Below are 24,267 nucleotides of genomic sequence, written 5' to 3'. Positions count from 1 at the left end.
GTTAAAGAGAAGAGAATGTAAATAGAAGTGGACAAAGGAAGACAAAAAAGCAGAGGTAGAAAGAGCAAAGGAAGACAGATAGAGAACAGTTTATTTCTATCTTTGCCTTTTGGTCCTGGAGGTCCTGGCAGTCCAATGCCTGGGATTCCGGGTTCACCCTTCGCTCCCGATAAACCGGGAAAACCAGGCTGTCCAGGCTGACCTGGTACACCTGACAAAGGGAAATGACCAAATTAGGCAATCAGGGAGCATGTATGTTACTTTAGATACTGTGAATGGAAAGTATATTATTTTACGACAAAATAGTGACTCGTGTACCTGGTGAACCAGGCTGTCCAGGCTCGCCATCCCGACCTCTTTCTCCTTTGGCCCCTTTCTCTGTCATTGTCTGACCAGGTTCACCCTTAGTTCCTTCATGATGACAAAATCCACAGATAAAAGGTTGGACGCTTTCAGTGAGCAGACAGCAGGAAAATTGGACATGAAATGGATGTCAAATAGCCTGTGGGAAAAATCTATGTCCACTCTATTTTGCTATGTTTTCTTTATGGTAACTTGAGTAAAATCATTTTCAAAGTTAAGTATCAAGACCTCTGCAGGAGATTTTGGGCAAGTTGTGGAAAAAAAACTTTTTGATGCAATGAACAGTACGTTCCAACTCAGGCTATAGCTTGACGATATACTAAGCTTTAAAATTTTATAGCTAGAACATCAGAGATAAATAATGTGAAAATATAAATTAGATCAACATATAATTTACTTTGCTGTGTTGTGAGGCACAGCACTGGTCTAATTTGGTAAGGTACAGTGGGGGAGATAAGTATTTGATCCTCCTAGAAGTCAAACAGAATTCTGGCTCCTATGGTTGGGTGTGTGCCCATGTGCACACAGATTACGGTCAATAAATACGATACAGCTGATCCGAGCTTATTTTGTGTATAAAGCACACCTGTCCACAGAATCTAAGTTTTCCATTCTGACCTTTCCATCACCATGGGCAAAACGAAACGACCATCAAAGCACGAATGGGCTAAAGTGTTATATTAATTGTTGGTGATTATTAGGAAATGGAGGAAATCAACCTCAGTCTGGAGCTCAACACAAGGGGTAAGGATGATTATAAGAACGGTGATTGATTACAGGACAGGAGGAGCTTGTTGATGATCTGAAGGCAGTTGGGGCCACAGTCACCAAACACCACTGGTAACCAGTGTTGGGCAAGTTACTTTGAAAAAGTAATTAATTATAGTTACTAGTTACTTCTTCAAAAAAGTAACTGAGTTAGTAACTGAGTTACAATATTCTAAAAGTAATTAATTACTTGAAAAGTAACTATTGCGTTACGTTTAACCCTCTGGGGTCCAGGGTATAATTGGCCATTTTTAACTACTTTTGATTTTCCCTCCACATTTTACCTTTAAAAACTATTTTAAAGGTAAAAACTACTATATGATAACTTATGGCAAAGGGGTGGGATTAAATAAGTGTTTACTTCTTCCCACTCCCTTTCAACATGTAAATGAATCAGAATGGTAGCAATATTGAAATGTACTGACTTTTGTATAGTATTTTTTTCTCTCTTATTTTCTTTTCTAAATGTACCTGTATATTGTTTACATGGTTGAAATAAATTAACAATCAATCAATTTACTTTGCCTTGTTTGGTATCATCCTTTTCAGCACAACCTCACGTGTCTAAATTTACAGTTATGTTTTCATTTTGACATACTGTATTAACACAATTGATCTAAAATCAGACAAAAAACATAAAATCAGAGTAGAAAAAGTTATTTTTTTTACTGTAACAACCACAAACATGTTTAATGAATCATATTTCATAACTTTTAATGCAAATATAAATTGTCAATTTTAAAATCCTATGCACAAGTTTTGCAAACAACAAAGTTATTTGCATCCATTTACCTTTTACCTTGATTTTTTAAAAAAACAATTCAAACTATTTACAGAACAATCAGCTGTTCTGCATTCAGTAAGATGCCACACAAATTATTTGTGCCACTCCAAAACAATAATTTCTGTCCACTATAAGGAGAACATCACAGCCTACCTGCAGGTCTGACAGCAGCAGGTGTATCACTCCTGTTTTCCTGGAGACAGCAGTCGCCTCATTGCGCAGCTGCTTAAAGCTGTAGCATCCAGATTACTTACAGCTACTTCCGTGCAACTGATATAAGACGCGGTAAGCTGAACACAGCTTCAACCGTCTGTTTGTTGAAAAATAGTAACGGACCGCATTTTCTTGTTAGTAACCGTAACGGCGTTGTAACGATACGAATAGTAATTAGTTAGATTACTCGTTACTGAAAAAAGTAGCGCTGTTAGTAACGCCGTTACTTGTAACGCCGTTACTTGTAACGCCGTTATTCCCATCACTGCTGGTAACACACTGTGCTGTAATGGGTTGAAATTCTTGAGCAGGGAGACCCACAAGGGCCTATAATAATCGCTCCCCGGATATGCTACAGCACAACACATCAGGTAATTTTGTTTATTTTATTATGAATGACTAACTTGTATTTCATCACAATACCTCTCATTGAATATCTATCTATATATATAAGGATAAACGTAAAATTATTTTTTTACCTGGTGCACCAACAGGTCCCGGTCTTCCTGAGACACCCTGGATACCTCTCTCTCCACGAGGTCCTGGATTTCCAAAGCCAGGAAGACCTGGGGGACCCCTGTCTCCTGGATTACCAGGGAAACCTGGCTCACCGGGGAGGCCTCTTTCTCCTTTCACCAACAATGAGCCCTGTCACAGTTGCAAATACATTAGTTGGGGTTAGAGGGGTTTGGGTTAATTCAGATAAATAATAAACAGACTGAGTGGAAGTCACTCACAGGAGCTCCTTTAGGCCCAGGAGGCCCAGGGGCTCCGTCACGACCAGGCGCCCCGTCCAGACCGGGCAGACCAGGTGGTCCAGGGAAACCAGTGTCACCCTTCTCTCCCCTCAAACCATTAACTCTGATGGGATCACCTGGATCTCCCTTCTCTCCATTTAGGCCGGGAGGACCTTGAGCACCAGGAGGACCCTGGAAAGGAAACAAGCAAGATGTCTTGATGCTCAATCATCCAGGTAAGGGAATCCCCCAAAATTGATTCAGTTCACCCTGACGTAGCCTTTGCAGTCGGAAAAACTTAAAACTCTACGTCCAGGTGAACAGAATCAATTTTTTTGGGAAAGAAGCAAGAGCCAGGGACAGGGAAGTCAAACAGAGAAATTAAATCAAAGAATACCAAAGAAATAATGGCGTTTATTATGAAATCTGGATCACCCGTGAGCAACACATTAATTATATCAGTTCCACAATGATAATCACCACTTTCGGAAAGGAAAAGTAAGAATACTCACGCTGGGGCCGACAGAGCCAGATGTTCCTGGTAAACCTCTGTCTCCCTTGAAACCTTGGGCGCCAGGAGGTCCTGATGAAGAAAAAAAGAGGGACCATAAAAACACCTGTCCTGAGGTCTACTAAACTTCAGTGTCTTTATTGTCACATTTAATGTCATTACTGACGGACCACCAAGCAATTTTAATCTGCTACTGTGGATTCAGGAAAGTTTGTTAATATCACCTGATGGAAACAAAACTTTGGGGGAGGGGTCTTACCAGGAAATCCAGGAGGTCCTGGAGGTCCTTGAGGTCCAGGGATGGGATTGACGCTTCCTATGCAGTTCACACAGGTGTCACCTTTCTCACCTAAAAACACAATCAGATCATTAATGTCACTTTTTTCTGCAAAAGGCTGCAGGGGGAGACCGTCTTATGCACTTTTTTGGGAGATTGGGTGATATTTCAGCAATCTGACAGGAGTCATTTATTTTGATTCTATCTTAGACATTTTCCCACCTTTCTGTCCTATCTCTCCAGGGAAACCTCTTCCTCCTTGTGCACCAGGAACCCCAGGAAGTCCTGGTATGCAGTCTTGACCTGAGGAAGTGCCTGGAAGTCCACGGGGCCCTGGCGGACCAGGGGATCCAGGAGACCCTGCACGACCTGGGGGGCCTGGCAGAAAGTTTCCTGGAGGGCCACTCTCTCCCTTCTGACCTCGCTCTCCTGGGAAACCTTGAGGTCCAGGGAAACCCCCACTACCGGTTCCTGTGAATCCCGGTTCTCCTGGAGGGCCTGTCAAACCTGGAGAAAGGAGGTTGACGTTTCAGTGTTATTTGGTTTGTTTTTTTGTGAAAGATAATCAAAAAGTAAATCTCAAAAAATGGTCTTATTCAGCCAAAAGCAAAGAAGAGCCATTAACTAATTTACATAATTAATAATTGTATCCCTTTATTTCCTTTTCAGTAACCCTAAATTATTCAATTTATCCCAACCTTTCCCCTAAATGTATTATTGTATTTTTAATCTGTTATTCTAGACCTACACCAGTGCATTTAGGTTGCACCATCTCATCTATAATGTCTGTTTTTGAACTTAAATTTGGTACCCGGTATAAACTAGCTTTAAAACTAATGCAAATAATAAGTATGCTTGTTATGTGCCTGTGTGTTTTCAGCTCACCTTGTACTCCTCTGTCTCCTTTGAGTCCAGGTGTTCCACGTAAGCCAGGTTCACCTTTAGGCCCCACCTGATTCCCTATTGGCCCGCCAATCACCTGATGGGATGTTAAAAAGAATTAAGTAAATTCACAAGACTCACATGGACTAAACTATACAAAACTTTGCAAATATCCTTAAATGTTTTTTTGTAATATAATTTTTAAAATAAAATATTTTAAAAAATACAACAGAATAAATATAAAATACAACAACAGACTATTGGACCTAAATCAAAAACTATGATAAATATTACCTCCTTATGGAAACTTTCCTCTTTTTAAAACACTTCCTTATTTTAAGCTGTGTTTTTAAAAATGTAAAAAAAAGTCTCATAATTACAGTTTTCTCATGGTTAGCAGGACTAGTGGACTTTGTACACTGAATAGTCATCCTTAATGGTTCATTTTCCATTGGGAGTGGGTAATTCGTATCACACACACACAGTTTAAATGTTTTCTGTATTGAACAGTAGAAATTAGCGGGTTTTTTTGCCGGTAATTAAAAAAAAAAAAACAGTGGCTGAAAGCACTGTAAACAACAGTAGACTGGTGCATAACAAGCAAGCAAATAATGCAGAAAATAGAGATTTGAGATGGGAAACTATTCTTGATGTACACAAGTAAGCACAAGCACAAGTAAGAGGGAATTCATGACGATGTTTATCAAATGTGAAGCTTATTTTTGATCTTCTTTTGCTGCTGGCTCAGTTAATTTGGAGAGTGACAAAACCTGCAGCATCAGAATCTGTGAGATGTCGGCTTTCAGCTCCGACGGCGTGTCATTGGGTGAGAAAGCCGACATCTCACTGATTCTGATGCGTCGGGTCCGCGCTTTGTGTTTACGTCTTTGTGGAATCCGTTTACCTGCTCTCATTTACTGTTTTAGCTGTTTGGTGGTTGTTGAAATGAAAGCTTTAACCTGAGATTCTGAAGTTTCTGGCAAAATACATTTATATTTAAAAATCAATTCAGGATTTAATTAATCGGCATCGCGTTATTCAACCTAAAATCGATTTTACTTGGAAAATCGATAATTAAAACCCAGCCTTATTGTATAGTAACCATCAAGTATAGGTTGCCATGGAAATATTAAGCTGTCTGCATGTAATTCACTGTGAGTTTTTTTTTTCTCCCACACGCTGCGAATGCATCACTAACCCCAGAGATTCAGACTCGTCAGACCATTGCCCAAAAGGTGGCAGTACTACGAATTTATTCCACCAGCTGAAAAGTCATCACTGCAAAATTAAGACCATCTTAAACTCCACATGCAAATGTCTCCTAACACACCAAAGAAAACTTCAAATAAACCAGCTGTGAAACGAGCTACCAGCTATCAGCAAGAGAAACAGAGAAAAATTCCATGTTATTGTTTATTGAACGTGAAGCACATTTTCGGTCTTCTTTTGCGGCTGGTTCAGTGAATTTTGGTCGTGGTTTGGTTACATGAAGCTGAGTGACCTCATGGATTTTTGTTTGTGTTTAGGCACATTTTGCGAAATTATGTAACTGTTCTTTTAATTGTTTTGTCATTTTCATTGTGTTTAGTGGTTGTAGAGATGGTTTATATGAACTTCAGGTGAAATTCAGAGGTCTCATCCCTTTTGCCCCCAATACTGGGAGCGCTGGGGCTCAAGACATATCATGTATAGCGATATAACCAAAAAATATTGTGATATTAGATTTTTCCTCATATCGTCCATCCTATTTTCCATTCCACTCTGTGTCCTGTGATCATGCGTTTGGGTCCTTATCTTGCCTGCCACGCAGCAGACTCTGACAGCTATGCTTTTACTGCACTGACAGTGTGCTTGGGCTCACTAACAATGAATCAGTGGATCAAAGTCTGGTGGCACTTTTCAAAATGAACTACAAATAAGTGAATAAGCCTCCAATGTCCAAGGAAAAATGGTTAATTTACAGTTACAAAGAGATGAAGGATGGCTTGGGATATTTGCACAGCATTGTATTTATAAGTAGACAATGAAATGGTGCTAAGAGTTCAAGTGTAAGACAAATATTCCACAAATAATGAAATATAAATTCTCATTCACCTGCCCTGGTGGACCCGGGAATCCACGATCACCTTTTTGTCCCTGAAATGAGAAAGAGTGATATTTACACAGTTCATGGCATTACTGTTTGACTCGTAGAATTCAAAAATATTCAGAAGAAACTTACTGTCTCACCGTCCCTCCCCGGAAGACCAGGCTGGCCTGTCTCTCCAGAGGGCCCCTGAATGTGACAAAAAGCAATACAAGAATGTTAGGAAAAGGTTATAAGACATTTTAGAAAAGGATTATAAATTGTGCAGTTTGTTGGCAGAACTCACTGGGTATCCTGGAGAGCCAGGATCACCATCTTTGCCTGGTTTTCCCTGCAAAAGGGGGGAAAAAACATGGTGATCAGGCTTTGCACCAACGGGGACATCTCCAGAGTTGAATATTGAAGCATTACAAAATTGGCAAAAACTGCACATCCTCCAGTGGCCACTAGAGGCTGACTCCCAAAAGGAGTCAAAAATTCTGAGATTGACTCCCTTCTTAAAATGTCCAGTTTTACAATAATAAAAATTACATTCATACCTCTGTTAAATATAAATATTTAACTCATTCACTTAATTGAGTTAGGCCTGTGGTCAGGTTGACATCCCAACACATGCAACTGAAGTCAATAGGTGTCTGCAAGGTCTTGTTCATCATTTCAAAACGTTACACCGGACTTCATGACTGTGTGCACAGTAGAATAATGTGTATGCGTTCATAACTACCCTGTATTCACATCTATGAAGAGCTGTTTGAAGGTTTACCCGGAGTTTTGGGCTTGTTGATAAGGTTTCAGTATGTCTTTAAAAGGCTTGGAGAACATGTTCTACAAATACATACTGAACATACAATCTGGTAACAGTCAAATGAACCCTGCGTCATAGATCCCCTTTGGTCTCTTCTTACTGCTTCAACCCAGGAATTCAAGCTCTGCTGTGTCTTAGCAGTCTTGAAGGAATGACATGTACAAACTGAAATAATGGCAAATATGTTTGAGAGTTCCCTCTTTGCAGAAAGTTTCACTTGCATGTATACACACAAAAAAGCTGAGAGAAACCCTGTAAAATAGTCAGATTGTTTGAGAAAGTTGGGCAACACCTTTCCTCTTTGCCTAAACCAAATATCAGAGATGAGGTTCCAGACACTCTTGCACTTGTACACATGTTGAGGGCTTTAGAATTGAGTTTACCTTTGAGCAACAGACATATTTTAGCAACATAGGGGCGATTACGTAAGTTTAGTGAAAGGATTTGCTTGAAATTCCAGAGCTGTACTTACTCGTTTTCCCGGCTCTCCTGGTTCTCCCTTTTCTCCTTTCTGCCCACCATAGGGACCCTACAGTGAGATAAAGAGACATATAAACACCACAGTCACCATCAAGAACACTAGATACTCCACTTCTTCCAACTTGTAACTTAAATGTTTTGTCTGTTTTCTGGAGGGACTTTTAATGTGTGGAGGTAAATTTGGTTCAGGGGACCGGAGATACTTACAGGAGGTCCCGGTAAACCCGGATCACCTTTAGGGCCAGGAGGTCCTTGGTCGCCCTGCAGAATAAAGAGAAAAAATCAGAATCAGTGCAGAACGAGTTTAGAGTTTGAACCAAATCTATTTGGCTGGTTTGGCATAACAAGTCAATTAGGCTACGTTCACACTGCAGGTCTTAATGCTCAATTCCGATTTTTTGATCAAATCCGATTTTTTTGTCTGCTTGTTCACACTACAAATAAAATGTGACAGCAAACGTGCTCCTGTGTGAACCCTCAAAGCGGCCCGCATGCGCAAAAGCAGACGTCACACACAACGCGGTCTGCTCAGACCCAGACCAAACAGTATTGTTTGACTGATGGACCTTAATATAAATACTTGTTTCGGACTTTACGTTTCTCAATTTTGTTTTAAGTTATAAAGTTATTTTGTTATTTACATATGGCCTAATAATGATCCTTATTGCTGTTTTAGAGAGGAGCGGTGCTTCAAAGGATAGCTGCAGATTTCTGTCAGAATCTGCAGATTATACAGTACAAATAAAATGTTCACGTTTCTCCAACGTTGTCTTCCCAACAGTTTCACTAACATCTACACTGGATGGCCAGGAAGCGTTCGCGATGTCTTCTTGGGCGCTGATAATTGGCGTCTGTCTTGTGTCAGTGACGTAAAAGACGGATTTAATGCGACATGACCGTTCAAACAGCAGTCGCTTTCTAAAACATCGGATATGTATCGGATTCAGTACCACATACGAAAGTGACCCAGATCGGATTTGAAAATATCGGATTTGTGCCGTTCACACTGTCATACCATGATCGGATATGTGTCGCATAGGGTCAAAAAAATCGGATTTGATGCACTTTCGCCTGCGGTGTGAATGTTAAACATCTGGTACGTTGTTTACGCAATTTATTTACATTTTACACAATGCCCGTCTGGTGTTTATTATTTCTTTACTGAATGAAATGACTAAATGTGATTGGCAGGCATAGATACTCTCTGCTGCCATCATGTGGCTGTGATTTATTACTCTGGTGTAAACTGGTTTTTATATATGTTCACACACATTTAATACATTTTTATGAGCAATGATTAGGTACTGCCAAGATGAGGCATTTTGATACAATGTAAAATACATGCATTATGGAAAATATGAATGACCTTTTTCATATATATGGAAAATCTGTTAATAAAGCGAGTGACTGCCACCTGTCAGCAAGAGATACTGAGTTTTAAACTTGGTTTAAACAGCCTACGTTGTAAAATCTCTCTATTTAAAATCTAATTTTAGTCTCGTCAGTCCTCATTTCTGTGGCAAATGGAATACTTCACCACTTTCATGCCTTTAAAATAGTTATACCTTGTCTCCTCTCTGAATTTCAGTCTCAGCCGGCTTTGTCTGCTCCCCAACCTGTCCTGGAGGACCAGGAGGTCCTTGCAAACCTGGTGCACCCTAAGGTCACGGCAGGGAAAGAGTGGCAGGTTTAGTAATTCAGTAAAAGCTCTGAGAAGACAAGCTTGAGGCAGAGACTGAACATAACTCTAGTAAAAAAGTGACGATTATGGTACCTTTTCTCCTTTGGGTCCTTGGAAATTCAAACCCATATTCCCCTGTTGAGAAAAAACAGAGGGAGGCTGTCACTTCAGGCTCAGTGGAGTATATTTCATGACCAAGAATAGTTCAAAATGTATTATCATTTTGTCTTTATTTACTAAAGATCAGTTACAAAGTGTCTGATCTCACCTTAGGCCCGGGTGGACCAGGAGCACCTGGACGACCCTGAGAAACAAACAGAAACAGTTGGCCTTCAATCTGATGCTATTTGTGCAACTTTCATGAAAAAAGGTTTACGCTGTAGCAGCTTCACTTTACCTCAAGGCCTCTGGGTCCTGGGGGACCTACCGGACCTTGTATACCTGGAGGTCCAGGTCGGCCCTGTGACATAAAAGGAAAAAGATGTACAGACAATTGGTAAAACATACAGTTTAAAAAAACCCAAACATTTTCATCCTTTTGCTTCTGCATATTTCCTTTCATTCTGTTTGAGTCTGTGAGCATTTCTGTGAGTGTGTGAGAAATTACAGTCCTAGCTCTAAAAATGTTTCCATAAGCACAAACAAATAATGTCAATAATCATAAATACAGCAGACACCTTGATATGTGATGGCTTTATGTGTATAATATCAGTATTAGTCATATTTCAACTTATAAATGATCAAAATTAAACAGATTTTCATTTGTCGCATTATTAAACAGACCGGTTTGACATCTAAAGCTCAAGTTCTGTTCATTCATTCATTTTGTTTTGTTTTTTTATACACACATCATTCTGACTTACGTATTTGAAAATTTTTTAATCTGCACGTGAATTTAATTAAATGTGTAAATTAGCTTTGGCAGCACAGTGTTTCTAAAAGGAGAATATTTCACTCACAGGACCTCCTGGCAAACCGGGTAAACCCACTGCTCCTTTCTCTCCGAAACGATTGGCGGAGATAACATCACCTGGGTCTCCCTGCAAAGAAAAGGGAAAGAGATGCTCAGATATACATTTGTCTTCATAAAGGGAAAGAACCTGAGGGGAAAAAAGGAAATGTTGCTTCTGAATATCAAACAATGTCAAAGAGCACCATCTAGTGGACAAATACAGCAAAAACTCAACTTGACGTCAGTAAAAAAAAAGTTAGAAAAATGATAGAAATTGATTTTATAGAAACCTAAAGGAGAGGCAGTAGTAGAGCTTTCATATCTGTGTGTTTCACAGCAAACACTGACAAATAACTTAGTGAAACTCTTGTTTGTTGTCGTGTTGTGTTTTTTGTTTACATGAATAAATAAAAAAATAAGTGATTTTTTAAAAAATTATTTTCCATGCTTTCATTTTCAAAACAGAACTTTTTTTTAAATGTGTAATGTTTATTTATTTGTAATTGGCTTCCTGGTCCTTTCCTTAGAAACCCCGTCTTTGGCCTTTTAAACCTGGACGTGTCCGCTTGTTTGTAAAACCACACATCCACACATGTATTTTTCTGCATTTCCCCAGTTGAGAAGGGAATTTATATTTACTTCATTAAGTAAGAGTTAAATTAAGGTCTACCAGCCATAACAAGTTCAAAGCACAGTCAAGTTAACATTTCAAATTAGAGTCTGAGTTGTGTGGTGCTTCTAAAACTGTAGATATATCAGCCTAAAGTGAGATAGAAATCTGTATATTAGTGCAGAAATTGCTGACATATCATGTTTGTTCTTTTGTTTCTAGCTGGTGGAGGACATAACTTAAAAAATTGAATTCAAACCTTGAAAATTAAGTTTTTTTAAATAAATTTTTAACATTAAGAGCATTAGTAACAAAGTTACAAAATGTGCATGTGCTGATTTTTACCTTTTGTCCTGGCAGACCAGGTGGACCCTGTAAATGAGTAAAATAGAAAAGTTTGAAAAAACAAAACAAAACCAGACAGATCACTGTGATGCAAACTTCATCCTGTAATGACTCACTTGAAGTCCTGGCTGCCCAGGGATTCCTGGACTTCCTGGGAAACCCCTGTCACCCTAAAAAAGGAAAAGGAAAAAAAATAGAAAGACAGATACGCTGAGTGTCAACATTCTTTCTTGGCTTTAAGAAATTTCTCTTCTACAACTTGCTTTATTGATCATAGACATTTTTATTAGATACCTTTGTCCCATTGCAACCCGGCACTCCTCTTGGACCTGGAGGACCATCCTGCCCGGGTAGACCCTGATAAACAGGAATTAAAACAGGAAGTTTAACCATAAATGCTGCATGATTTTAAGTTAGCTAGAATTATTTTAGCTCATTAAATATCTCACTGGAAGTCCGGGTGTTCCTGGAAATCCTGGTGTTCCTGGAGGTCCCTGATAGAGGGGGGAAAATAAGAACGTGTCATTTAAAAGTTGAAATGTGAAAAAAAAGAATCCAGTGTTGAGTTTTTTCAGGACCTAGCTGACTGTTAAGGTACAATAAGGCAAAATAGGGACACCTGCTGGCCAAAGTAGAGCATTACAACCCCAAATTATTCAGTGCTGAGAAAGCACTAAAAAGTCATCCTGTTTATTTAAACGGGGAAGAAAAAAACAGGTGAAATTTACCTACTTAAAAAAAATGTAACTACCTTTTATGTGTGTGTCTGTGTTTTTAAAAAAAGCATAAACATTCATAAACTTCAATAAAGAAATCAATAAAATTATGGAGCCATTTCTTATGTTTCTCAGTGTGGCAACAGCTCAAAATCCCTATGAAGTCTTTAGGAAAAATGGGGGAATTACTTACTCTAATTCCTTTTGGACCACCTGGTCCTTGAGGTCCATCACTTCCCTGAGAGAAAGAACAAACAAACAAGAAAGCATTAATGATGAGCCTGATCATCTTTGACTCCACACTGTGAGCAGCATCAAAGACCAGTAACAGCCAAGTAATGAATCTACAGAAGTATTACTGTAGAAGTAATGGAAAACTTATTCATGTCCTTTACTTAAGTAAATATCCAAACAGGACTACTGTGAAAAACTAAACGTATAAAAGCTAATGTTCTCATGAAAATGTGCTTAAAGTTAACCATCAGAACCAGATTATACGCTAAAATCGATTCAACACTGCTCAGGATTTGTGTAAAGCTTTAGAAGAAAAAGCACTCAAATCGAGCCTTTACGGGATTACTGCTGCGTGTGAGCAGCGTCGGTGCCTGAAGGTTCTTATCTACGTCTGATATTATCCTGCCTAGCAACCACCTAACAAAAGCCTAAAACTACCTATTTGTAGTGTTTATGGACCTGCAACACCTGAATGCTTTGTGTTACTTCAAATTTACAGTAACTTCATATTCATATTAACCAAGCTGAATTATACACAAGTATATTATAACATTATCACGTTACATGGCAACCACCTGGCATTGGCAAGCCATTATTTTAACACTTATGCATGTTAAAAAGCATTATATCACTTTCAACAGCGCAAAGACGCCGAAGTCTGTAGGATTTTCTGTTGTATTTGATGCTTTGACAAACAAAAATGTATCTTATACTTATCCAGGGGGACGTGCAGAAAACATTTTGACTGCAGGAAACATGCTTAATGCAGGAAAACATCATCTATACATGTAATGACATAACTACCTAAATATTTAGCAATTATTCACATTATTGTCCTAATTATTTAGTCAGTTTGTTGACCGATAGTAGCTTATAAAAAAATCATAAAAGTTACCCAGAGCCTTATGTTGGGGTCTTTCCCCAAAGAGGTCAAAGAAAAATAACCAGGAGTGTAACTGAAACATCTTTTTTTTAATCTGTTTGGCTTATTTACTTAATCATTCAAGCAGAACAGGCACAGATTTTAATAAAGTAACAGTGACTCATTGTTTTTCATTTGTATATGCACTGCCACCATCCAAAGTCAGAAAATAGCCCAAGTCACAGAAATTTATTCAGAGTTTCAATTCAAATCAGTTCCTTTTCTCTTCTCGTCTCCTTGCCCTACAAACCCACCTTCTCTCCTCTGGGCCCAATTGGTCCTTCTGGTCCAGGGAATCCTGGGACGCCTGGCTGTCCCGTCAAACCTGGGAAACCCCTTTCACCCTGCAAGCAATGACACAGTCAAACAATCATTTGTTTCATTTTTAAATGTAATTATCATATTTTCGGTGTCTTTTCCAGCTACACACAGTTCAGAGCTTCTGTACCTGGACAGCTGCACATTAAATTTTGTGGTTCTGTGGTTCTGCACATTTAAGTTGGAATAAATAACTGATCCTATTTTAAGAGGTTTAAGACCAGATAAGTTTCAGATTTAATTTCAGTCTGGTCATAATAGAAAGGCAGAGTTATTTATAGCCTGTAGCACATTAAACAACAGATGGTTTAGAGAGATGCATATTTACATTACACGTCTCCAAAAACCACAAAATGCATCAAAATCTGAAAGGTGTGTTTTGTTGTATTAACTAATTATTATGGACCCAGTGATGTAGTGGCTATTAAAATGTGTTTGATTTTGTTAAATTAATGATTATTGATCTAATAAATCATGACGCTGCTCTCCCCTCTACATAAGCTTCCTTTATGCGTTAAAATTATCTGTATTAGTATCTGCAATACAAGCCTGTGTTTACTTGGTATTGGATCAATACCAAAATCTGCAGTATTGGACTATTATTCATAGAAATGAGAGGAGATTAAAATGTACTGAGAAGGATTGAAAACATATTTCACAACATGAAATCTGCTGTCTTGAGTTCTTGAATGCTTTCTCTCGATTACTGAGGAGTCTTTGCACTTTGAGGTGACAGTCGTTGTAATTTGGCTCTATGTGAATAAAACTGAACTGAGTTGAATTAAACGTGTGAGTGTGTTCTCCAACAGCTGAGGTGTTTCTGCGTAAATGAGGTGAAAACTTTGCCCGTCTTGGTATCTTGTCAAACATTAGCTCCTCCCGTCATCCAGCTCGTACAATCACAGGCAACAAAACACGATGAAAGCCGGAAGCCAGGCTGCCTTTTAAAATATGTGTGAGCTTCAACAGCAAAATGTAAGATCCACAGAAACAAAATTCAAAAAAATCACAATTCATATTTCTGCTACTTTACTACATCTCTGTGTGTTATGATTCTGTGACATTATTTATTATTTAAAGACTAGAATAGTGTTTCAGCCTGTGATAAGTCTGACTCAACTTAAATACAGACTTCACTGTAAGACCGGCACTTGTCTGGTTATAGAGTAATAATAAAAAGAAGAAGATTTCATTAGTCATCCCAAGAAAAACTGTTCCTTGTGTGCGTGTTTTTTTTAAATATGTGTTGCTTTTAATTACGTGTAAGAAATCTATGAGAAATCGGGCCTTTGCTCCCTAACTCTGTGCCCTCAGTCGCAAGTTTCAGGTCAAAGTGAACAACACATATGTTCATTAATTGGACGGGAGTATTCAGGGTACACCCACTGGCTGTGGTGTCCTCACATTCTCAACACGGTGGTTACTAGTAACACCCCACGTGTCATTGTGTGACACTGTGTTTACCTTTTCTCCTTTCACTCCACTGCAGTCACATTTGGACCCTGCACATCCATGGCAAGCCTGTTTAAAAAAAAAAAAACAAGAGAAAGAGAAATGAGCGTCTTTGGACTTTTACTTAACCAAAAAAAAAAAAAATCAGCAACATTTCCAACGATGAATAAAACTAACAATTACATTCCAGTGTTCTGAAAATAGAGGCTCTAAAGTCACTTTTTCCAATTCCATAACAAGCGAAAGATTCCCAGGAACAGACACAAATACTTTGGAGGTTGCATAAGGAAGGGCATCCAGTGTAAGAGTCCACCAAATCAAACGTGTGGAGGAAGCAGGTAAAAGCTAGAAAGCAGCTTTCTGGGTTCTGAAAATGTGTCTGCCACGTCTCCTTTTTGTCCTAATTTCCTACCAAATCTGCAGCCTCAGCCATGTAAAATCAGTCAGAACTCCTTTCCAGAATTGTAAAACCAAACAGTAAATTTAGTAAACTTCAGCAAGTGCTTCGGCATGCCACCGGGGGGCGCTGCATAATTACACTTTGCACATTACAGCACATGTCTTCCCACAGAGGAACAGCAAGGTCAGCGGATTCACCTGCAGGTTTGTTTGCTGATGAGATCGCAGCTGCAAGGTCGGCGAGGCCAAACAGTACTCTAAACTCAAATCAAATAAAGCTTTTATCTCACAGAGAGCACGTTTATCTTCCAAAATACTTCACTTCTTCCCATCCGTTAGACTTTGGATTCACTTTTTGTGAAGGACTAAAGACTGAGAGAGTTAAGAAAAACTAGGAGGGAGGGATGGATGGATGGATGGATGGGTGGAGTGGGAGTGCCAAGCTCCTGATTAACTTTTCCCATGCCTGTTGACACAGTGAATGCCAGATGGGCATCAATTGCACGCATGCCAGGCAGCCAGGCTGTGAGAAAGATAGAGAGGCAGAGAGCGCACGAGAGAGGACAGACGGGCGGACATTCTTCTGTGTCTGCAAAAACTTTTTCGTGTCCATCTTTGAGCTGACGCTTTTCACCGTGTTCTCGTTTTACTGACACAGAGGGGACGCAACTAACTCTGAGTGCATTTCCTGGTTCATCAGTTTATCATTAAGTCTAAGAAATCGGAAAGATTCTGGAATAAAAGGCAGTAAACATGCAACATTGTCTTATTGTTATGGTTCTTAATTTAAACCTGTAGGTTTTAGTCTTTTGCAAGGAACTGAAGTAATATCTTAAAAATGTCCTGACATTTTGACTCATGTTAGCTGTTTAATAATGCAGATTTTCTGTCATTGTAAACTGATTTCATTCCTGTGATTTAGATTGTTGGCTTAAGAACAACAGGCAATATGAGGTTGTTGTGATATTTGTAACATTTTTTACTTTAAACTGATAAGGATCAGCTAATGTGTTGCCAACAGGGAAGTCACAGAATGCGGTGCAACTCATATTATACTTGGTAGCTTGTTTAATTATCATTTACTGGCCATTACAAATTCAGATACCAAAAGGTTGACAAATAACTAATGCTGGGCGATAATATCAGCCCTGCCAATATATCGATCTGGCTGCAGTGCGATTGCATGGTCTTCCAAAGAGTATCGTGGGCCATGATGATCAGAAAAGCATCTGCCAATATGTGCAATCAAATACAACTGGAAATACAATATACTAAGATCAAGTACCCACAATTAAGCCAACGTGGAACTGCAGCTCCTCTAATATCCACTCCATAGGCGAGTGACTCCTCATAGACTCCCATAAAAGCTAAACAGGTTTGATTTTTCTTTTTTTTGAACAACTCTTTGATTTATTTTTGTTAAGACTAAAAAACAAGTCTGTTACTGACCCTTTCCCCCCTTTTCTAACTCGACCTTTTTCCACTTCCACAAAGTGAAAGGGCCTGGGGTCAAAATTCTAAAATCAATCAATTGAATTTCACAATTAATCTTTGGCACATTAAACATCACACAGTTTACCGTTTGCAGTTCTATGTACACATTTAAAAACAGTGCATACATGTTTACATTACATTTGCCGCTTTCCAGTGTGTGTGTGTGTGTGTGTGTGTGTGTGTGTGTCTGTGTGTGTATAGATAATATGCCCTTGGTTATATAAAAATCAAGACAGTCCTATTATCCTGAGCTGCATGAAGGCCAAAGCAAGGCATTTGCATGATTTTATCTCACAACTGGTGCAAAGTGCTGTCTGGGATCACAGAGGGATCACCAGTAGACACACACACACATGCCTAAATACATCTGTGTGTGTCTCTGTGTGCATGGGGGTGTTTTTACAAGCCTTGGATCTCCAAATTAGCCTCTGGTCTGCTTCAGCTCAATGCCGTCTGTTCTCCCACGCCCATGCCTGCAGCTCAGGCTCCATCCTTCTCTGCATCCATCTGTTTTTCTCCACACTCATCCCTCTTTTCTCCACTCATTTAACCAAAAAAGCATGACAGAGCTTGCTTGCTCTTAAAATCACTGAAGCACTCAGCTACTCTCGAATAACCTGGAGATGTCCACTTAAACCAGCAACAGCGCTGATTTGGACTTGGTTTGTTCTTATAATACTAGTATAAGTGGGACGTGAACTTTCAAACTAAATGTTATTTGACCTGTATGTCCTGCCTGATAAAGCCTTTTCTCATGTGCAGACTGAATTTGCAATTAATTATTAATGATTAATCTCTGTCTCTGTTCCACAGCATGTCTTTTGTCTTGCCTTCCTCCCCTCACCCTCAGACAGTCATGGCTGATGGCCGCCCCTCCCTGGTTCTGCTGGAGGTTTCTTCCTGTTAAAAGGGAGTTTTTCCTTCCCACTGTCACCAAGTGCTTGCTTCTACGGGGTCATATGATTGTTGAGGTTTCTTTCTTATATTTTAGGGTCTTTACATTACAATATAAAGCACACTGAGCACACTATATAATTAACCATGTATGAAGATATCTGGGTATACTTCCACTACTCAGCCTTGTTGCTGTCTTTCCCAATGGTTGCTTCTAGTGTGCAACGAATGGACAGAAATTGCCTGCCACCAAAAATATTTTTCTTCTCATAGACCACCATTATACAAAAAAAACATTTACAAAACTGTCCAGCTAGGCTGCAAGGCTGCATATATATGTATATTTGCAAATAATAAAAACAAGCCTGGAAATCACTTGTGCAGTGATCCCTAAAAGAGTGGGCCACTTCCCCCAGCAGGGCTGTAAAAGTACAGCGGGTGGGTCATTTACAAAAAATAAATAAAAATGCTTTCATTTTAAATTTCATAATTACTTTGGAAAAGATCTACCATTTATGATTCAGTATTTAACTAAAAACAATGTAAAACTAATTAATAAAAAGCTCTGATATGTATTTATCGCTCCTCATTTGATCCAAAAAGTATCCAGTGACAAGATCAAAATGAATCAGAGAAAAGACAAAGAAAAGAAGTGCTTTAAATAAGTCTGGTGGGTTTATCAGCGTTTGGTTGAAGTTTTCAATGTTCTTCAGAAAATGTTCAGATTTCAAATTTAACTGAAATGCTAATCCGGAAAAGGAAATTTGCCTTTCTCAGTGTAAAAGCTGTAAAGGTGGCCGAGATCTTCTTCTACATCCACGATCATGATGTTTGATTTCAAGTAACAGGTGTGTCCGAACACCGTCTGCCACTCTGCTGCCAGAAATCTTCACTTTATCACAAAGAGGATGCAACTTATAAAGGTGTTTACTTTACAGCAAATGTGGCTAAAAATAAAGGGTGAACTAAGAAGAAACCAGGTGGCTTAAAAAAAATCGGACTAAACGCAGCGTTAAAAGATCCTTCTCCCTTTACATGCTGTTCACTCCCTCTCTCTTTGCCCCCACAGCACTGAGGGGGCATGTAATCCACTTAGAAAGGTCAGTGAACTGCAGATATTTGCTCTACTCTTTCTTTCTTTTAACTCTATTTTAACCCAGCTTAATTTTCCCCTCACACCAACCAAGCAACCAGGCCTGAGCAGAGCTAAAGCTACCAGTGATCACCACTGGAGGTCTGTATAGGACCAGAAAACTGCAGCGGTGCAGCTCCGACACTGAGAAGCAGGACTACCAGGAAACCGCACCAGACTGCAGTTAATGTAGCTCTTCCTAAAAGCAGACATGAAGGTCTATGAACAGTATTTACGACACATATTTTAACTGTGTTACGTATTCATAAATTCAGTATAATGGAAACGAATTGTGCTCTACTCTTTTGGAGCACTACGTGTGCTACTTTAATGCTTAAATTTGCCTATTTTCATGTGAATCTGCACATAAATTTGACACATATATACACAAATTGAACGATAAATTCAATAATTAAACTATTAAGAGAGCAGTAAAAGTTCCCAAAAAGTAAAAAAGTGAGTTAAAGTAGGTCAAATGTATTTATACAGCACCTTTCAAGATAAACAACACAACGATTCTAAAAGTACATTCACAAAGTGATGGACACACGATCCAGGTGAGATTGGGTGAGTTGACAAGGAGAAAGAGGAGGAGGAGGAAGGAAGGCATGTACCCGAGGATTAGACTGGCGAGACTGGAATTCCCCCCGACACTCATAAAAGAGTGACGATTAGACACGTATAGACGCTGCCCTGCCATGAACACGCACATATGTGTTAATGTAGCAGACAAACAGACACAAACACTCATAAACAGCACGCACAGCTGCGCAGACAGAAAGACAGCGCGTCCTCGTTTTGAACATCGTTAAATGACGCCTGTTTTCTTACACCGATCACGGCACAAAGCGTGTTCACTCCGGTCTGCTGGAAAGACGTGGGTGTCTAATCTGGTTCAATCGTCGCCATCCGAGCTAAACCAACCATCAAGAGCAACTTACTGTCCGATTATTTTTGATTATCTTGCTTCTTGAAAATGTAACTTTGTAAAACTGCAGCAAAGCGACACAAGATGGTACCTCTTTTCTTTTTAAGAGAGCAGAGCTGAGCTGATTTTTGACTGACACGATAGCCATTAACAATTTATGTTTGCACTTGAGGTGAACTGGACTCGGTGCAGTCGACTCTCGAATGACTGGCATTGCAACTCAGACACAATCACCATATCAGAGCTGGTATAGGGGGTAAAAAGGGGGTCCTTCAGAAAATCTCATCTCCTAGTTGCTGCAGCTTCTTCCTCCCAGATAAGATCCATGCCATCCATGTATTGACGTGTCACTGAAATGGCAGTAAAGAAAGACCAACTTATTTATGCCTGTGAAAACAATAAATGACATCCAAGTATCGGTGTCATTTACAGGCTTCTGTCGTTCAGGAGCTAAAGCAGGTCAACTACCAATCAGAAGGTGTTTTGAGTCCTGGTCCTAACATTCTGCATGTGGAGCGAGATGCTGAACCCTACAAGTGTGTGAAAGTTAGGTTAAAAGTGCTTGTGTGAATGGATGAATGAGACTCGTGGTAAGAAACCACATGTGCAGGCAGAAGCACAACAAGACTGAAGTCAATCAATGAAAAATTGGAGCGGCCCTGATAAATGATCCTACAAGATGTCGTCATCTGATCATTTAAGTGTCTCATTCAATGGTTGTTGGAGACGCATGAATACATCATTAGTGTTGCAGAAGCCTTAACATCTTTCCCCTCTTTTCTGTGCACCTTTTGAAGTAGCTGAAGTTGTGCTAGAAACCTCTGCTCATTTGAAAGATTTTGATATATCGCCCACCTTTGATGGTCAGTGGATTATAGAGCGAGAGAAAGACGGTGGATGCTTCCGTGTGTTCATTTCAAATAAGCAGTAAATAAATGACCACAAACATTAAAGGTTTTTGCCACATGTGAGCAAATCTGTGGCCTTATAGTTTCCTTATCGTCCAAATACGGAAAAAATAACCACATCCTGTTACGGAGACTGGACAGACCATCTAACATGAAACGGTACCGCGATATTGTGAAGGTGCTGTTTCGTGTCTGAGCATACATCTGTCCCAGCCGCTGTGTGTGTGTGTTTACGGTGAATGGCACTCCAGGCTCCAAACCGCTGATCCCTTTCATCACGGTTGGACTTTGACTACTTCAAGATGCCCTAAATGCGACGACCAAACTAAATATTTTGGCTTTGACAAAAAATCCAGACGTGTGTGCTTTGACTCAGTGGCTCTCAGGAGGAGGAAGACCTCCCCGACCGATGAACGCAGCGTGTCAAACTCATTCGCGCACACATTACACGCCATCGTGCCACAGTGCCAGTCCTGGAATTCCATTGATATTCCTGGGAATTCCTCCTTTTTCCACCCCTCATCACAACTTTGGTTCCTTTCTTCTCTTTTCATTTGGCCTAACTAGTGTTGACCCCTGTGACCTCCCGCTGAGAGGTCCTTCAGGGCTGCTGACCACCATCCGTCCAGCCCTACCCACGCTGTATGACCCTTTTACTGTGTGTTACATTTAGATACAAATACTCTCTTATTACCTCACCTAAAATCCTGTTTGAAATAAAAACGGGTTTTCCAACTGATCACTCTGCAGCTGAGCAAGTCAGAAATCTGTTTTTTCCTCATTTGAATCCAACAATAAAACATTAAAGATTACAAAGGATATCCAGTACAAGAGGATGTTAAATCTTACCTGCATGTGTGCTGTTTCATTACAAACACATTAAAATGTATTAAGGCAATGAATAAATTTATTTAAAGGCACCTTGAGTAGAACCTTTTCTTTTTCAGAATAGGATCCAACATGAGAACAACAGTGAACTCAGGAGACAAATACACAGCAAATAGTTGTAGGGATGTAGGACATGTAGAGCATTGCTGGGAATAGAAGAGGATGAGGTGCTGAGGGGAGCCCTAAAGGAAGCAGCCGAAAGAACAATATGAAAAAAGAAGAGAAAGAAAATCAAACAACAATATCAACATGCTTTCCTTTTCCCATAGACTATGTTTTAATAAATAAATAAATAAAATAGAGTTAAAATTTGGACATAAAGTTTATGTCCCAAAAAATGTGTGACTTAAAAGATATTTTAAATCTTAAAAGATATTTCTAAATAGATTTACTGTAAAAAAAAAAAAAAAATTAATAAAATAAGAAGAAAAGAAAGAATCTTTAGCACCCTCTGCTGGACAACCTGTGCTAGTCTGTTTCAGTGCTTTTGGCACAGTACATGCTACAAACATTTGGAACTGATAAACCAACATTGGATCAACGTATCAAGCTCTGCTAAGTAACCCTAAACATCTGTTGCGCATCATTTGAGAGACGCATTAATTAAAGTAGTTTCTACAGAACTGAAGCCTGCTGGGATCACACATAGAAACAACCCTTTATCCTTTACATCTGTAAAAACACACGTCACCCTCTGCTCCATTCTTTCATCTAGCAATGGGGTTTTTGTCTTTAACTTGTACTGAACCAAAACAAAAAGACTGTTGTGGTGCTGCAGTGATTAAACAGATGGAGGAGGTGTTTTAGGGGTGTTCATCATAGACGTTCCAGCAAGGCGGGTGGACATTAATACTTAATAATATTTTTTTGTTTCACAGCAAACAGACTAAAATTTCCTTATCCTTCACAGTGGGTTTTTCACACAAGGGGAGTTTTTTTTTTTTTTAAACGTATCAATCAGACAGACTCTACTGAGAAGGACGTGAGCGTATTCTCATAGACGTCCTGAAATCATGTCTGTTTTGGCCCTCTGATATCAGGAAAATCTCAGAGCACATAAGCAGAAATGCTGAATGGACAGCAGGTAGTGACGAGAATGAAAAACGACTGAGTCAAAAAGACACTGCCTGTCTTTTTTGATACTATTCATGAGTCCAACTGAAATCCAAACTGAGCATAGTTTGAAGTGAGTGGATTGGAGTGAATATAATGGACACCATGGTACTAATTTCAAAGAGGAGATGCTATATTGAGGTCATGTATTGTAGATAACTGTCAGCAGAGGGCAGTATCTACTGGTGAGCTCAGCGAGTTGTGAAATATGGCGACTGAAAGAAGCGCACAAAGTGTTTGGGAGTACTTTAGGTTTAGACTCACAGCCAAAATGAGCCAGAAACTGTGTGGTGTCTGAGCCTTTAACTAAATATGCTAATGCTTCAAAGTGCATTTGCGTTTAACATAAGTCCTTCAGCAATAATTGGCATATCGAGATTGAAAACCAATGTGAGGCCCAGGTAGGCCAGGCCATGTGGAGCCTATAACAATGTTGCCCATTTGGAATGTGGGTACCCCACAGTGGACTGCCAACTGTGGGCCAAGTGGTTCTGCCTGTAGTGCATCAAATGTTTTAACATAATACCTGAAGCATCATTACTATTTAATGCAGTATACAAGTGTGGAGTGTGAAATGTTACAAATAACTAACAAAATGTTGTAAATAACGAGAAATCATGAAAGGTACCTAATGCTATCTGTCCATCTTCATGGATTTGTGTGCTCATATAAGCACAGATCATTTAACAGTTGAATTTTAAGCTCTTATTACAGCTACATATTTATCAAAACTGGTGCACATCTACATGGCAAAGGAATATGCACCATTACGAATAAACTGGTAGCTTTTCTCGGTACTTACGCCATCAAATTCTTTCAATTACCTCATGTAAGCAGAAAGATTTGCAGTCTCTCCTCTTGGAGACAACCTGCCATAGTGCAACCAGGCCTGGCTGGGACTGGCCCTTTTATACAACAGGTTCAGACATGCCCGACTCCTCGCTCTACATACATCAACACTTGGCACGTTGTGATGTAGTTAGGGGCAACGAGAAATTAGAGAGGGGCGCGGCGGCTTGCCAGCTGAATACCTGGATATGTGTAGCCCGGGGATAGACTGAGAGCAGGCAGGTAAGAGAGGGTGGAGGAATGGCAGGAGACAGTCTGATGGAAATAAAGTGTTAAGTAAGATTACTGAAAACTGGCAGAGGGAGGGAAGGTTGTGATTTCACTTCACATTTGAATAAAATCAAGCATGGCTGATTATAAACAAACAAAACTGTGTGCTGCGGGCTCCAAGCTGTTAGTCTATAAATCAAAAATTGCAAATATGTGCAGCCTCAAGGAGCATGTACAACAAAATGGGTCACGTTCCTCCTTGGACGAGTGCAGCTATCACTTGGACCAAAATTTGCAGTAAATGTACAGTATTGTG

The 24,267-nt window shown here is 39.5% G+C and overlaps 1 protein-coding gene across 1 annotated transcript in view; it reads right to left on the bottom strand.

The window, feature by feature from the left end:
• The window catches only part of col4a5 (collagen, type IV, alpha 5 (Alport syndrome)), a 61,139-nt gene that overhangs the window by 18,342 nt on the left and 18,530 nt on the right, over positions 1-24,267 (bottom strand). The window contains exons 2-26 of the mRNA XM_084923620.1: positions 15,149-15,205; positions 13,621-13,710; positions 12,404-12,448; positions 11,944-11,988; positions 11,789-11,851; positions 11,611-11,664; positions 11,495-11,521; positions 10,547-10,627; positions 9,985-10,047; positions 9,856-9,891; positions 9,681-9,722; positions 9,472-9,564; positions 8,114-8,167; positions 7,899-7,955; positions 6,908-6,952; positions 6,757-6,810; positions 6,630-6,671; positions 4,539-4,632; positions 3,876-4,160; positions 3,636-3,725; positions 3,378-3,448; positions 2,866-3,057; positions 2,608-2,776; positions 319-411; positions 107-211 (exon numbers count right to left, since the gene is read on the bottom strand). Coding sequence (XP_084779746.1) covers positions 107-211; positions 319-411; positions 2,608-2,776; positions 2,866-3,057; positions 3,378-3,448; positions 3,636-3,725; positions 3,876-4,160; positions 4,539-4,632; positions 6,630-6,671; positions 6,757-6,810; positions 6,908-6,952; positions 7,899-7,955; positions 8,114-8,167; positions 9,472-9,564; positions 9,681-9,722; positions 9,856-9,891; positions 9,985-10,047; positions 10,547-10,627; positions 11,495-11,521; positions 11,611-11,664; positions 11,789-11,851; positions 11,944-11,988; positions 12,404-12,448; positions 13,621-13,710; positions 15,149-15,205 — 2,047 coding nt within the window. The remainder of the gene's footprint in view (positions 1-106; positions 212-318; positions 412-2,607; positions 2,777-2,865; positions 3,058-3,377; positions 3,449-3,635; positions 3,726-3,875; positions 4,161-4,538; positions 4,633-6,629; positions 6,672-6,756; positions 6,811-6,907; positions 6,953-7,898; positions 7,956-8,113; positions 8,168-9,471; positions 9,565-9,680; positions 9,723-9,855; positions 9,892-9,984; positions 10,048-10,546; positions 10,628-11,494; positions 11,522-11,610; positions 11,665-11,788; positions 11,852-11,943; positions 11,989-12,403; positions 12,449-13,620; positions 13,711-15,148; positions 15,206-24,267) is intronic.

Source organism: Perissodus microlepis, chromosome 3 (assembly GCF_051167445.1).
Source record: "Perissodus microlepis isolate ML-2025 ecotype Zambia chromosome 3, ASM5116744v1, whole genome shotgun sequence".
NCBI classification, from domain to species: Eukaryota; Metazoa; Chordata; class Actinopteri; order Cichliformes; family Cichlidae; genus Perissodus; species Perissodus microlepis.
This window is presented reverse-complemented; position numbering and strand designations above follow the sequence as displayed.